The 17033-nt window shown below is 42.1% G+C and overlaps 1 protein-coding gene across 3 annotated transcripts in view; it reads left to right on the top strand.

Annotated features, from left to right (window-relative positions):
* Positions 1–489: 489 nt before the first annotated feature.
* The window catches only part of LOC311134517 (diphosphoinositol polyphosphate phosphohydrolase 3-beta-like), a 35528-nt gene continuing 18984 nt past the window's right edge, over positions 490–17033 (top strand). Inside the window, exon 1 of one of the 3 annotated variants that reach the window (XM_084168216.1) lies at positions 490–1361. In XM_084168216.1, the coding sequence (XP_084024342.1) occupies positions 1263–1361 (99 nt within the window). In that variant the 5' untranslated portion in view covers positions 490–1262. The remainder of the gene's footprint in view (positions 1362–17033) is intronic. The other 2 variants (XM_084168217.1, XM_084168215.1) reach the window with 2 other exon arrangements.

The raw sequence follows: 17033 nt of genomic DNA on the forward strand, positions 1-17033 counted from the left end.
ATCTGTGCCTTTGTTTTTTGAGGAAGTAAGGATAGCTGGTTAGGACTTATGGTATATCCTCAATTCTGTTGTTGAATTGAGTACATTGATGAACTCAACATAGGTCAGATTCAACAGTGAAGCATGACTGCTGAACATTGAAGTTTAATCATGACTGCCCTCGGATGAGTTCAGAAAGAAGAGTAACCGTTGTTGATCTTCACGCTGGTCCTAGATTTTTTGACAACGGAATTTATTAGTCTATTCTTCAATTGATAGTGTCAAAGTCAGCCACCTCATGGTGATACAAAGAACTGAATTTGCTCACACCTTCAAAATATATTAACATTTTTCTCTACATATAACCTCCAAAACAGCAGGGACGCTTCGAATTATTGTGTAACAGGGAAGGTGGCTCATTATTCGATTTACCACTAGGGGACAGCATTGTAACGTTAAGGTTTATACTAGTTTTTGTTACAGTGTTGCAGATTTGACTGAGCTGGCTACAATGTAAAATGAATTGGTGGTGAACACTGCATTCAGTCTCGGCGCTTCGAAGGCAGGAGTACAGTGTTGTTATCTTATGGACCTCAAAATGGGGAAATTGACTTGCCCAAGAAGAACCAGTTATGCTAGATTTTAAACTTTGAAGTAGACCTACAGTTAACCGTAGTTACCTTAACTAGACTGACAGCTGAGTGCGTTACATTTCAGCTTGAGAAACGCCTAGTTATTGAAATGGACAATTCCATGGTAAGTGATGCTTAGGCTCAGATTTGTCACATTAAAATGTATTCAGGACAAAAAACAATGATTGCAAAGATAAACAAACCATAACTATGCACAATAACGACTTTGCAACCTTTGGTTTTTGTTTGATACTTTAAAGTGACAATTCTGAGTCATCACATTGTTACATGGAATTAACCACATCTAATCGTAGCATGGCGCTGATAGGTGGCCACGGCGCAGTAGGGAGGTCAGCAATTTGCGGTGCTCGCGGACCACAGGGGTTTGGCGTAGGGAATATGTGTGTAGAGAGCCGCAACCAGCCAGTCAGCATGTTAGGCAGAATCATCAGCACTCCGGGATATGCTATGCTTGTGGATGAATAACGTTTAAATTGGATTGCCTGAAGATTTATTTGGAGATATTGTGTGCGTGGTTTCTTGCTTCTCTCTTGGCCTAGTAAAGGCACTTGACTTGATCTGGTTAGATCCCCATACACACCACCTTTCGTATTTCCTTGGAGCACGAAGATTGCAGAATATTGGAAATATATGATGAAGATTAAGCCCAACCAGACGAGGACGTATGATGGTGAAGGTTTCAAGAGACGAGCGGCATGTTTATGCTTCAAGAATGAAAAAGAGGACGAGGTATGGATGGGACTCCCTAAAATCACGGCACTTCGAGACATCTACGACTTTTTGTAGCGCTTTAGAACGTAAGCCGGTTAGGATAATTAACGTAGAAGGTTAGGAAAAGTTACGGTATGCGAAAATGCTCTCCTAACCTTCTTACAAAAAGTAACTTGTATCTAAGTGGCGTGCTTTTAGGGAGTCCCAGGCCGAGACTCGAGATCATTGGTTTTCTGACCATTAACATGGGATAGATATTCACATTACTGACTCATCACAAGAACACATGGCCTATTTAACCCATTTCAAATGACAAGTTCCTATAACAGTCTCTTTATTATCTTCCAGCTCTTGTATTGAAATCCCTAGAAAACCTTCAGTAGAAAACTTAACATATAATGGATTTTGTCTACCTCTGTGACAAATTCCTAAGTCAAATCACATTTTATTTGTCACATGCGCCGAATACAACAGGTGTAGACTACGGTGAAATGCTTACTTACGAGCCCTTTCCCAACAATGCAGGAAATAGTAACACAATAAAATAATAACGAGGCTCTATACAAGGGGTACCGAGTCAATGCGCACCACGAGGTAGTTTAGAGTTGAGATAATAGGGGTAAAAGTGACTAGACAATCAGGATAGATAATAAACTGAATAGCAGCAGCATATATGGAGAGTGTGTGTTTTGTGTGTTGTAGTATGTGTGGGTAGAGTCCCGTGAGTGTGCATAGAGTCAGTGCAACAAACAAAGGGGGTCAATGCAATAGTCTGGGTAGCCATTTGATTAACTGTTCAGCGGTCTTATGGCTTGGGGGTAGAAGCTGTACAGGAGCCTTTTGTTCCCAGACTTGGCGCTCTGGTACCGCTTGCCGTATGATAGCAGAGAGAACAGTCTATGACTTGGGTGGATGGAGTCTTTTACAATTTTTAGTGCCTTCTTCTGACACCGCCTGGTATACAGGTCCTGGATGGCAGGGAGCTCGGCCCCAGTGATGTACTAGGTTGTATGCTACGCTCTGTAGCACCTTATGGCAGTGTTGCCAACTTAGCGACTTTGTCGCTATATTTAGCGAGTTTTCAGACCCCTCTAGCGACACATTTTCAAAAAAGCGACTAGCGACAAATCTAGCGACTTTTTCTGGTGTTATTGGAGACTTTTGGAGACTCTGACGTGAAAGCACATATCGTTCTTACTCTTCTCAACGAGCAGCGTGTGCTGCCGTGGGTCCCACCCCCATCCCAAAGCACTCACAGGCGGCCCAGTCCTCGCGCAGCAGTCCCTCCCAGCTGCAGTCAGAGCAGGAGATGTTCACCCCTCCGCGTCCAGACTGCAAATGAATCGTGCATGCGGGAAGCCGCCGCTGGCTGATCCCGCCCTGGCTTACATTCAGGGCGGGATGTAAATGTAGGGTGTTTTTTACTCACTTTTTGTCTCTCCCACGACGTTATTCCTCTCTCCTACAGCGTTCATCACAATTACATGCACATGGCCAATTATGCAAATTAGGTGATGACGTCATTTAGCGACTTTTAGGACAGCCAATAGCTACTTTCCTTACTGAGGAGTTGGCAACACTGCCTTACGGTCGGATGCTAAGAAGTTGCCATACCAAGCGGTGATGCAGCCAGTCAAGATGCTCTCAATGGTGCAGCTCTATACCATTTTGACGATCTGAGGGCCCATGCCAAATCTTTTCAGCCTCCTGAGGGGGAAGAGGCGTTGTCGTGCCCTCTTTTCACGACTGTGTTGGAGTGTTTGGACCATGATAGGTTCTTAGTGATGTGGACACTGAGGAACTTGAAGCTCTCGACCCGCTCCACTACAGCCCCGTTGATGTGAATGGGGGTTGCTCAGCCCTCCGTTTTCTATAGTCCACAATCAGCTCCTTTGTCTTGATGACGTTGAGGGAGAGGTTGTTGTCCTGGCACCACACTGCCAGGTCTCTGACCACCCCCCTATAGGCTGTCTCATCGTCTGCGGTGATCCGGCCTACCACAGTCGTGTCATCGGCAAACTTAATGATGGTGTTGGAGTTGTGCGTGGCCACGCAGTCCTGGGTGAACAGGGAGTACAGGAGGGAACTAAGCACGCACCCCTGAGGGGCACCCATGTTGAGAGTCAGCGTGGCGGATGTGTTGTTGCCTACCCTCACCACCTGGGGGCGGCTCGTCAGGAATTCCAGGATCCAGTTGCAGAGGGAGGTGTTTACATTTACATTTTAGTCATTTAGCAGACGCTCTTATCCAGAGCGACTTACAGTTAGTGAGTGCATACATTTTCATTCTGGCCCCCCCGTGGGAATCGAACCCACAACCCTGGCGTTGCAAACGCCATGCTCTACCAACTGAGCTACACAGTGTTCTCATGCATTGTTCAGTGTTGCTTGCCTCGAAGCAAGCATAGAAGGCATTTACAGTGCCTTCAGAAAGTATATACCCCTTGATTTATTCCACAATTTGTTGTGTTACAGCTTGAATTCAAAATTGATTTTAAAAAATCCACACCCATCTACACACAATACCACATAATGGCAAGGTGAAAACATGTTTTTAGAAATTCTTGCACATTTATTGAAAATGAACTACACATCTCATTTACATAAGTATTCACACCCCTGGGAGTATTCAATGTCTGCTTTTTTTTAACCCATCTACCAATATGCCCTTCTTTATGAGGCATTGGAAAACCTCCTTGGTCTATGTGGTTGAATCTGTGTTTGAAATTCACTGCTTGACTGAGGGACCATACAGATAATTGTATGTGTAGAGTACAGAGATTAGGTAGTTATTCAAAAATCATGTTCAACACTATTATTACACACAGTTAGACCATGCAATTTATTATGTGACTTGTTACTCCTGAATTTATTAAGGCTTGCCATAACAAAAAGGTTGAATACTTATTGACTCAAGACATTTCAGCTTTACATTTTTCATTAATTAGTAAAACATTTCGAAAAACATAATTCCACTTTGACATTATGGGGTATTGTGTGTAGGCAAGTGACATAAAATCTCATTTTAATCCATTTTAAATTCAGGCTGTACCACAACAAAATCTGAAAAAAAGTCAAGGGATGTGAATACTTTCTGAAGGCACTGTAGCTCATCTGGTAGGCTCACGTCATTGGGCAGCTCGCAGCTGGGTTTCCCTTTGTAATCCGTGATAGTTTGCAAGCCCTGACACATCTGACGAGCTTCAGAGCCGGTGTAGTAGTATTCGATCTCAGTCCTGTATTGACGCTTTGCCTGTTTGATGGTTCATCGGAGGGCGTAGCGGGATTTCTAATAAGGGTCCGGATTAGTGTCCCGCTCCTTGAAAGCGGCAGCTCTAGCCTTTAGCTCAGTGTGGATGTTGCCTGTAATCCATGGCTTCTGGTTGGGACATGTACGTACGGTCAATGTCGGGGCGACGTCGTCGATGCACTTATTAATGAAGCTGGTGACTGATGTAGTAAACTCCTCAATGCAATCGGATGAATCCCAGAACATATTCCAGTCTGTGCTAGCGAAACAGTCCTGTAGCTTAGCATCCGCTTCATCGGACCACTTCCGTATTGAGCGTGTCACTGGTACTTCCTGTTTTCGTTTTTGCTTGTAAGGAGGAATCAGGAGGATAGAGCTATGGTCAGATTTGCCAAAAGAAAGGCGAGGGAGGGCTTTGTATGCATCTCTGTGTGTGGAGTAAAGGTGGTCTAGAGTTTTTTTTTGCCTCCAGTTGCACAGGTGACAGCTGGTAGAAATGAGGTAAAATGGATTTCAGTTTTCATGCATTAAAATCACCGGCCACTAGGAGCGCCTTTTCTTGTTTGCTTATGGCCCTATACAGCTCGTTGAGTGCGGTCTTAGTGCCAGCATCGGTTTGTGGTGGTAAATAGACAGCTATGAAAAATATTGATAAACTCTCCTGGTAAATAGTATGGTCTACAGCTTATCATGAGGTATTCTAACTTAGGCGATCAGAACCTCGAGACTTCCTTAATATTAGAGATTGTGCACCAGCTGTTGTTAACAAAGAGAAACACAAAGATACTGTCCATTTGTAGCTTGTTTTTGGTCACAGGTCCAGGAATGGCTGAAGGATTGCAATATTTACCTGGAGCTGACCCTGCAGATAGCACTACTGGGTGATCTGAAAAGTCATAGTCAATCGATCAATAATAAAATAATACTTTTAGCAAAACAATTATTTTCAATATACAATCTGTAGAAACAATGAGAATAGAAGGGTTCAGAACTTTTGTGAAACATCACAGTACAGTTGAAAAATAAATGGCAAATAGAAGTCCAATATGGATGGTGTTAAGAGATAGATGGGAGGTGTTGAATGGAGCTGAAGGATGGGACTAATTACAACAACTAATAACAACAAGATAACTAATGTAAAGCATACTATGTCCATAATAAGTATATAGGTTATAGGTTGAGAGCTTTTGTGAAAGAGCACAGTTAGAAAAATATGGCTTATAGAAGCAAACCAGATGGACATCATGAAAATGATCGAAGGAACTTCAGGAGTAAAAACAAACAAAATATAATTATTGTAGAATTTGACTGTGTCCATAAAATGTATATAGTATGTATGGGCTGGAAGTAGAGTCCTAAGCGTTGTTGTTCACTAGTTTACTCCAATTGGGGAAGGAGTGGTGGGGTTGGAAAGTAATGAAGGGAAATATAATTTTAAAAAGGATACGTGTGTGTATGGATGTATGTGTATATATGTATGTATGTGTATATATATGTGTGTGTGTGTGTGTGTGTGTGCATGTGTATGTGTGTGTGTATGCACTAACTGTAAGTCGCTCTGGATAAGAGCGTCTGCTAAATGACAATATGGATGGTGTTAAGAGATACAGTTGAAGTCGGAAGTTTACATACACTTAGGTTGGAGTCATTAAAACTTGTTTTTCAAGCACTCCACAAATGTCTTGTTAACAAACTATAGTCTATCTACTTTGTGCATGACACAACTAATTTTTCCAACAATTGTTTACAGACAGATTATTTCACTTATAATTCACTGTATCACAATTCCAGTGGGTCAGAAGTTTACATTCACTAAGTTGACTGTGCCTTTAAACAGCTTGGAAAATTCCAGAAAATGATGTAATGGCTTTAGAAGCTTCTGATAGGCTAATTGACATCAGTTGAGTCAACTGGAGGTGTACCTGTGGATGTATTTCAAGGCCTACCTTCAAACTCAGTGTCTCTTTGCTTGACATCATGGGAAAATCAAAATAAATCAGCCAAGACCTCAGAAAAAAAATTGTAGACCACAAGTCTACTTCATCCTTGGGAGCAATTTCCAAATGCCTGAAGGTACCACGTTCATCTGTACAAACAATAGTACGCAATTATAAACACCATGGGACCACGCAGCCGTCATACCGCTCAGGAAGGAGACGCGTTCTGTCTCCTAGAGATGAATGTACTTTGGTGCGAAAAGTGCAAATCAATCCCAGAACAACAGCAAAGGACCTTGTGAAGATGCTGGAGGGGAGGAAACAGGTATAAAAGTATCTATATCCACAGTAAAACAAGTTCTATATCAACATAACCTGAAAGGCCGCTCAGCAAGGAAGAAGCCACTGCTCCAAAACCGCCATAAAAAAGCCAGACAACTGTTTGCAACTGCACATGGGGACAAATATCGTACTTTTTGGAGAATTGTCCTCTGGTCTGATGAAACAAAAATAGAACTGTTTGGCCATAATGACCATCGTTATGTTTGGAGGAAAAAGGGGGTTGCTTGCAAGCCGTAAAACACCATCCCAAAAGCTTGTGGAAGGCTACCCGAAACGTTTGACCCAAGTTAAACAATTTAAAGGCAATGCTACCAAATACTAATTGAGTGTATGTAAACTTCTGACCCACTGGGAATGTGATGAAATAAATAAAAGCTGAAATAAATCATTCTCTCTACTATTATTCTGACATTTCACATTCTTAAAATAAAGTGGTGATCCTAACTGGACATAAGACATTTTACTATGACTAAATGTCAGGAATTGTGAAAACGGAGTTTAAATTTATTTTGGCTAAGGTGTATGTAAACTTATGACTTCAACTGTATATTTGGGAGGAAAAAACATATGGGGGATTGGAAGTGATGCAGACAATTACATTGATGGAAGTTACAATCTATCTGCAGTATTAAAGCTGATCTACCCCCTAAAATTAAAAATAAAAGAGAAACACAAAGAGAGCCGCACACTGCATATGTATAACCTCCCAGTAATTTATTGGGTAAAGAAACACCAACGTTCGGCATCATTCTTCTGAAGAAGGCACAGTGATGCCGAAACGTTGGTTTTTTACCCAATAAATGACTGGGACGTTATACATATGCAGTGTGCGGCTCTCTTTGTTTTATAGCTTACAGTTTATTCCCCGTTAGTCAGCACCTCTACACTAAATCATTTTCTCTGGGTGTGCGCCAGCTCATGCTTTTTATTAAACAAAGAGAAACACACCACCCCCCTTGAGTGTACCCGCCACTGCCGTTCTGACCTGCCGATGGATAGAAAAACCAGCTAGATTTATATTTTCAAAGTCCTTGTTTAGCTACAAGTTGGAGAAACATAGGATATTGCAGTTCTTCAGATCACGTTGATAGGTTAGTCTCAAACGGAGCTCGTCCAGTTTACTCCAGTGTTTCCTAAACTCCTTTTCTGAGGACCTCAAGCGGTGCATGTTTTGGTTTTTGCCCTAGCACTACACAGCTTATTCAAATAATGAACTCATCATAATACTTTATTTTATTTGAAATAGTTGTGAGGTGCTAGGGCAAAAACCAAACGTGCACCCCTTGGGGTCCAGAGGACCGAGTTTGGGGAACGCTGGATTACACTAATAGAACGGAAGGTAGAGGCGGTTCATGCACCTGCCGACGTAGTCTCATCAGGTATATCCTCGAGTGTCTGGGATTTGGGCCATGTCTGAGATGTGCAGTATGTCTTCGCCGCCAACTCATTGAAGTAGAAATCACATCCAAATCGAGGTAAGTGATTGCTGTTCTGATGTCCAGAAGCTCTTTCGGTCATAGGAAACAATGGCGGAAACATTATGTACCAAAAAAGTTCAGATCAGCGCAAGAAAACACACAAAATAGCACAATTGGTCAGGAGCCTGTAAAAACGGATTTCTTGGCTGAATGAAGGTTTTAAAAGACAACATTTCTCCCTGCGCTGCAGACACTGTATGGGCAGCTAATACAGGAGTAGTAAAGGCCCAGTGCACTACTTTTGTGAATATGTATTTTTCTGCTGTTTTTTATTTATTCAGATTTTTCAGGGGGTGCTGCAGCACCCTCAACACCCCTACTTTCCGTGGCTTTGCGTGGGGAAAGATCCTGAATCTCCTCATTGCCCACCAGCAAAATTAGCCTACATTTTAAGCCTATGTTTATATGTGTATTTCACACTATTTTGAGGTACAAATCGGAGCATAATGCTTGTATGGATGCCAACCCCAATACATGTTCATGTCATTGTAGCTAATCAACTGCATTACAGTTAAAAACGACTTTGACTACCACCACCGATTTCTGTATGCTGGCTACCAGCTTAAACGAACGGGAGTTAGCATTTAGCAGTCACTTCTTCTAAACCTGAAAAGGCACAACTTCTAAATGTTATGCAATGAAAACAGCCAAACATATCAAAATCGGACTAGTAACACATTGTGGGCCTGTTACAATATGACGGATTCAACAAATATCCACTTTGTTCGATCAAATGTGTTGAATGGGCGCCAATCCGGCGTCCTTCTATCCCCAACGGTCTGCGTTCCATTGACCTCTTTACCACATCTATCACAGTCATGTCATTTCCAGTGATACAGAGAGAGAGAGAGGAGAGTAATGCATGCTTTGATGCCATCTATACTTTTTTTTTTGTCAACATAAGTTTAATTGACATGAATAAGCTATGCTTCTCAGGGCATGGTTTTAATAAACAAAAACATCTGTGCCCATTTGGAAACAGGGTTATACTTATGCTACTGTATTTGGGCATATATTTTACACCTTTTTAGACCATTGAGGAACAAATAAGCCTACCTACTGTAATTGCATTCTGAAGCTGGTATGCGGTTTGTCCTGTTCATTGCATTGGTAACAAGCTATAATCACTTGCCTCCAAAATATGATATGATAGCCTACCTCTGTCTATAAATACTGGCCCATTATGAAATCACGTATTTGCAGTCAGTCAGGGTGGTGTTGGCTATTTAATACTGGTCCCTCTAGGCCTCAGCTGTTTGGTTATATTGTGCAGGGTCGGTACCATGTGAGTGTTGGCACACGTGTTAATGTGATCTCTTTGCTGAGGCACCACAAAAAACTGTCAAAGGTAGCCTGTACTGTACTGTACTGTATGTATGCAGTACACAACACACACTGTTTAGGACTTAACATGGGACTGAAGTGGTAAGAGAGGGGGCATCTTGGATCATGACTGCTCTGCCTGGGGACAAGACCCTGTCTTTCAGGCCTGCATGTGATTGGGAGAGCCAGGGGGGCTGAGGGATGAGTGTTACACTATGTGCTAAATACCCAGTAACCTGTCAGCTGCAATTTATAGAAACACTGCGGTGGCACAAGCTGTCCCCTGTCAGATTCTGTCAGACACTTTCCCACTCTCTCTCTCTCTCTCTCTCTCTCTCTCTCTCTCTCTCTCTCTCTCTCTCTCTCTCTCTCTCTCTCTCTCTCTCTCTCTCTCTCTCTCTCTCTCTCTCTCTCTCTAAAACTAACTCTCCTTACTTGTAAGGAGCAGATACCCGTAGACTTCCAGTCATTGTGCTAACACTTGTTAGCATTGGCTCTTGAAACTACATCTAACTTCCTTCATACTGGACACAGATACATAAAAATGGTATCCACTAGTTCATCTGGGGAAGTAGATAAAGGGCCTCATTGCCAAAATCCCCAAGTATCCCTTTAACTGTAGGAGACCTTAGCTGCACCGTGTTTGTAAGTTGGCAGGGTGACAGAGAGTGTATACATTTATTACTCACAGTAAAACAATGAAGAGGTGTGAACACAGGAAATTCCCCCTCAGTTGCATAGCTCTGTATTCTCTGAGAACATGCATCTGAGGAGCCATTTTCATTCAGAGATGGGTGCATTAGAATCCACAGAATGGATTTTACACTTCTTTAAAAGACACAGAGATAGTTTTGTGGTAAACAAAGATGCATACCATTTGACTATCAGGAGGAAAAGCAGTCACAGCCACAATTTATTTCAGTAATGAAGAAGGCTATGATGAAAATCCTTGCAATTAATTAAATCAAATCGCCCTGCTAAATTGAGCTGTTTTACCATAAGTAGGTAGCTTGGTTAAGCCAGGCTGAATGCTGCACTCACCATTGTTTCAGTTCAAGTGAAACAACGGTGAAACATAGCGAAATCAGTGGATGCCAGGCTCATATGTAACGGTGACTGCTGAAACTTCATGACAACAAGGCCTTCACACTGGTGTGGATTGGATCAGGACTGGTCATTCAGCTGCTCTGCTAAGCTGTTGTGGTTTTCATGCAGAAAGGCAACTGCTGAGCCAGTACTTTTGCAAAGCCTGTTAGGGAGGGAGAGAGGGAGAGAGAGAGAGAGAGAGAGAGAGAGCATTGGAGTTGGGAGTGAGAGTGCTGCTGCCAATGTTCCAACAAACACCTTGGGCTCTGGTTTATACAGAGTTAGTGTGGGGTGAAACCTCTGTTCTGTGGCCAATTCTGAAAGTAGTGTCACACATCCTGTTGCACAATAAGTATTTATTTCAATAATCCCGCTCTATAAACAGCAACTCCATGTGATCCTTTAGGTTGTAATTTTATAGTTTGCTAATTCATAATTTCATCTGTCCAAGGTTCACTGGGTCTATTTTGGTCGCCCGATAACTCCTAGTAATTCTGATTGTGAGTTATTCTATGGTTATGTAGGGATAGAAAGGACGAGGTCATGTTAAACTGTGTAAGGTTATCAATAGCCAATCTACAGCATTTCTTACCATAATGGTGTAATTTTCCAAATGACTAATTCTCAATTTTGTGCAACTCTGGGGTGACTTTCAGCGACATTATCGTAGAGGTCAAGGCATTATCATTAGCAAGTCCTCTTGAGAATCTCCCCAGCCCAGCCCCACTTTTTGCTAAATATTGGTGCAGGTAGTACAATAATTTTAGCAACTGCTCCTGTCCTGGGTCCTTGATTTTATTGTTAACTGGTAATTAATTAGTTCTGGACAATGGTCTACAACGGTCAGTAGAGCTGATGTTTTCATCGGCTTGGAGATTCAAACCAGCGATCTTTCGGGTTACTGGCCCAGCGCTCTTAACCGCTAATATCAGTTCTTTATGTTTGACAAGTAGTATGAAGCTGCGGTTTGGAGTATTGCTTCTCCATACTATGTAATGTATTCGCTGTGAATGGCTTGGAGATTCAAACCAGCAATCTTTCGGTTACTGGCCCAGCGCTCTTAACCGCTAGTATCAGTTCTTTATGTTTGACAAGTAGTATGAAGCTGCGGTTTGGAGTATTGCTTCTCCATACTATGTAATGTATTCGCTGTGAATCTGGTTGACAACTAGATGCCGCTGTTCCTGCTATACCGTCACACTTATCATATTTTTCTGGTCTCTTGTGTTTATTAAATATATCATAACATTTCCTTTGCAACTTTGGGTAGACAACCAATAGATTTGACTCACGATGAAATAAATTGTGTGGTCATCCTCACAATTCAAGCTAGTCCTCCATGAAAGCAAATCAGGGCACTCTGTCTCTCTCCCTCTTCTTGTCTCTGGTCAGTTTTAAACATAGACGTGTTGGTATGTTTCCCTTAAAGGAATAATCCACTCAAAAACTATATTTAGGTATTTTTTTCACTGTTGATGCATCCCAAAATATTTTGCATGTCAAAGCAAATTGTAACTTGCCACATCATCATGATGCAAAATGCAGTGCATTTGCAGTGCATCATATAGTGCAAAACGCTTCATCATGATGATGTGGTTACAAGTTGCTTTTTGAAGGTCCTATATCTTGAAAACAAAATGCCCCAGGGCAGTGATTCGGGACATTTCCATCTTTCGGATGGGACGTTAAACGGGTGTCCTGACTCTCTGGTGGTCACTAAAGATCCCATGGCACGTATCTTTAGAGTAGGGGTGTTAACCCCTGTGTCCTGGCTAATTCCCAATCTGACCGTCATGCCATCATGGCCACCTAATCATCCCCAGCTTCCAATTGGCTCATTCATCCCCCCTACTCGCCCCTGTAACTATTCCCCAGGTCGTTGCTTTAAAGAAATGTGTTCTAGTAAATAAGGGTAAAAATAATGAATTGGCTACAAATGAAACGGAATTACTGCAATTGAATTGGCTACAATGTGAAATTATAGTAGCCACAAACCACAGCTGGGTCACCTGCTACTGTCCTCCCTTCCACTGGCATACTGTTATGTTCAGCTCATAACTGTTTTTTTTTATTTCTCTCTCTCTCTCTCTCTCTAGTTAATGTTGGTAGATCTCTAGGGACAGGTTGGAGAGCCCTGATATAGGGAATAGGGTGCACACCCTTACAGTACAGTAGGGAGGGTTCCCATTGCAATAACGAACCCTGCAGACGGCGGCCTTTGAAGGCGGAGGTGCTGACCTCTGTCGGCCTGGGGTGACACAAGCCATGAAAAGGCCATTGTCGTTGGAAGAGAGCTCTCTCTCTCTCTCTCTCTCTCTCTCTCTCTCTCTCTCTCTCTCTCTCTCTCTCTCTCTCTCTCTCTCTCTCTCTCTCTCTCTCTCTCTCTCTCTCTCTCTCTCTCTCTCTCTCTCTCTCTCTCTCTCTCTCTCTCTCCTCTCTCTCTCTCTCTCTCTCTCTCTCTCTCTCTCTCTCTCTCTCTCTCTCTCTCTCTCTCTCTCTCTCTCTCTCGTTAATGTTACCTATCTCTTACTGACACCTACCCATGAGCCCTCTTTTTCCATTTACTGTAACCAGCATCCGCACCGACCGACACCAGACGTCCATGGACATTGAAAAGTAGTTAACATTTGGTCATCCTTGATTTCAATATCCACAGACATTGAGTTTTGGTCCGGACTGGCCTTGATTGGCCCAAACGTAGACGTCCATGATTGGTGACCGGACCAAATCTGAACCAATCATAGACGTCTATGTTTCACAAATTTGGACAGTACAGTACAGTGAAGCACGGAGTACATTACAGTACAGAAAAGTAAAGAAGAGTAGAGTATAGTTCAGTACAGTACAGTTAAATATAGTTCAGTATAATAGAGTACTATATTGTACTCTACTGTCCTGAACTCTACTCTACTGTGATGTACTGATCTTTACTCTACTGTGCTGTACTGTGATGTCCAAACTTGTGAAACATAGACGTCTATGATTGGTTCAGATTTTGTTTAGTTCGGGGCAGAGCTCATTAGAATAATAGCCATTGTGTAGAATAATACCCATATGCAAAATATGATATTGCATATTTCTACCCTTGTGTTACCTATTCACGATACATCTGAAGAGAATGACATTCATATCCATAATTATGCATTTCTGTTAGTACAGATCAGGGACCCATGATGTAATTCCGTTACCGTAATTCTGTTATGGGGTGTAAATCCACTTATTTACTGTATTTCAATAACAAAAGAGATTTTTTCAAACTGAAGTTGTCATGTCATAGCTGACACCCCATTTTTCTGCAGACATTTTTGTATCCTAATTCGGAGCAGATATTTAAATGTTTTTGGAAAACATGGTCACATAAAAAACTGAGGGAGATTTTACTGTAAATCTGTTACCAAACTTTGCATCTGCACATATTCCAGTAAACGTTTGTGAAATTTACTGTGTTCAAAGTAGTCCTAGTAAATAGAGTTGGTTTGTTAACATTTGATATCAATGTTTTTTGTTTGGCATTCATTTTAAAGTGAAAAATCTGAGTGTAATAATTCCGTTACCGTGGAATTGCCCCATGTTTATAGACCTGACCTGGTGATTGGCACAGAGCTGAGCTGGGGGTTCTTCCAATGGCAGCTTTGCCCGTCACGGACCCACCTCACCTGGCAGGTGCGGCTGAAGGCTGTACTGCTGATCAATGTTTTGGTTAATATATGATAATAAAGAAGCATTTTCTATCACATTTCACTGTACTCTCAATTGAATATCCTTCTGAATAGTTTAAACTCCCACACATCAAATGTATCCCTCAATTCATGCATCCTTTGTTGGACTGTGAGGTAGTGTAGTTAAGTATCTGGCCTGGACCAGAAACTAGAGGTTTGCGGGCCGGATTCGTTCCACAAAGCACTATTTGAGTATTAATGGTTTATTTTACCCTTTGCAGGTGTTGCTGGTGAGCAGCAGTCGGCACCCGGACCAGTGGATTGTACCAGGAGGAGGGATGGAGCCTGAGAGGAGCCGTGTGGAGCTGCAGTCAGAGAGGTGTATGAAGAGGTGAGAACCCCGCCATAGAAAGTTATTATCCTATCATCTATCTAATGCAGTTAGAGGGACAGTTTCCTTGATAAATTAGTAGCATTTGTAGACTTGAAGTGGATACATAGTTTCCAAATGTTCTAGATGTGCATGATGTACACTGCACAGACAGCAAGTTCAGCTAATGGTTTAGTGCAGGGTTCCCCAACTGGCGGCTGTTTTATTTACCCCTCCAGGTTTTCTCAGCAATTGTTTTATTTTATATATATATATACAGCTCTGGAAAAAATTAAGAGACCACTGCAAATATTTCTTAAATCAGCATCTCTACATGTATGACAGCCATTCCATTCCAGTGTCTGTTGAATTCCAACACAGCACACCTCATTCTACTGAATTAGGTACTGATTAGGTGATCACCTGAACCAAATCTTATTTAAACAAGGAAAGTATAAAAACCACTGCTGTGGTCATCACTATCCTCTTGCAATAGGACCAGCTGGATGGCAAAAACAGTGCTAATAGTACCTCAAAAGTAATATTAATCAAAAAGAATTACCATCATAAGAGTTGAAAGGAAAGTTTTGAGTGGAGGAAAATAAGGGTTCAATTCTGGGCTTTACTGGCAGAGGATACAGTGAGCGTCCTCTGCTTCCATCCTTAAAATTTCAATGACGCGGTTCATAAGAACAAGGTCAAGCAGCAGACTTGGGGACAAAGTACAGGAAGGCAAGGCGAAAAGACTCTCTACTGACCGGGATGACCGCCAACTCATTCGAATGTCACTCACAACCGTAGGATGACATCTAAGACCTACAAAAAGAATGGCAAACAGCAGCTGGGGTTGAATTGCACGGCGAGGACGGTTCGAAACAGGCTTCTAGGGCACGGCTGAAGTCCGTGCAAAGCAAGAAAAAGCCCTTCATCAATGAGAAGCAAAGAAAAGCCAGGCTGAGGTTTGCAAAGACCATAAGGATTGACCGTAGAGACTGGAGTAAGGTCATCTTCTCTGATGAGTCCAATTTTCAGCTTTGCCCAACACATGGTCGTCTAATGGTTAGACGGAGACCTGGAGAGGCCTACAAGCCACAGTGTCTCGCACCCACTGTGAAATTTGGTGGAGGATCGGTGATGATCTGGGGGTGCTTCAGCAAGGCTGGAATCGGGCAGATTTGTCTTTGTGAAGGACGCATGATTCAAGCCACGTACAAGGTTGTCCTGGAAGAAAACTTGCTTCCGTTTGCTCTGACATTGTTCCCCAAACTGAGGATTGGTTTTTCCAGCAGGACAATGTGCCATGCCACACAGCCAGGTCAATCAAGGTGTGGATGGAGGACCACCAGATCAAGATCCTGTCATGAGGAATTACAAATTTTTTATTGGGAGAAATGTTGTCAGTAGTTTATAGAATAAAACAAAAATGTTAATTTCACCCAAACACATACCTATAAATAGTAAAACCAGAGAAAGTTATATTTTTGCAGTGATCTCTTAATTTTTTCAGAGCTGGATATATAATATTTATTTTTTTGGGGGGGGGGTTGGACATAAAATACTGTAAAAAAGTGGGAACAGATTTCCAAAATTTCCTAGTATTTTCACACATAATCAGGACACGTGATTGTATACAATGTAAGCAAGGTTTGAAATGATTACGTTTTAGTCAAATATTATATCTGTTTGGGCTTCTTGCAATCAATTTGCAGACTACAAATATTTGTTTATTATGTTCTGGCTCACTGACCATCCCCTCAAGAAAACATTGTCCCGTGGCTGAATCTAGTTGATGATCCCTGGTTTAGTGAAAGGAGTGACAGTGCTTGTTCACTGTTAGTTTGGACTGGAGTGGATGGACTCAGTGTGTGTTCTGCCGTGTTCTGCCCCAGGGAGTCATGTGTTGACAGCTGTGAGGAATTGAGCGGTGACATTTAGAGGCAGTGTCCAGTTACCCACATCTTCCTCCTCCTGAGAGAGACATGTCCCTGAATAGGGTTAAATGAGTCGCACACAACACAGGCTGTTGGGAGCTAATAACTCAAATGGTCCTCCCACTGTAATACCCTTCTGTCAAGTTCAACACATCCACTCCAAAGAACCACGTAACGGAAGTGTAATGGAGGTTTATTTGTGCATGAGTGTGGTGGCTAAATATGTAGGTTAAATTAAAATATAAGACATTCACCCTGTTGAGCCCATGTTTGTCAAAAATGGCGATGAGCTTTTACCTACAAGTATTGTCTTG

The sequence above is a fragment of the Coregonus lavaretus genome, assembly GCF_964263955.1.
Source record: "Coregonus lavaretus genome assembly, chromosome: 9".
Lineage (NCBI taxonomy): Eukaryota > Metazoa > Chordata > Actinopteri > Salmoniformes > Salmonidae > Coregonus > Coregonus lavaretus.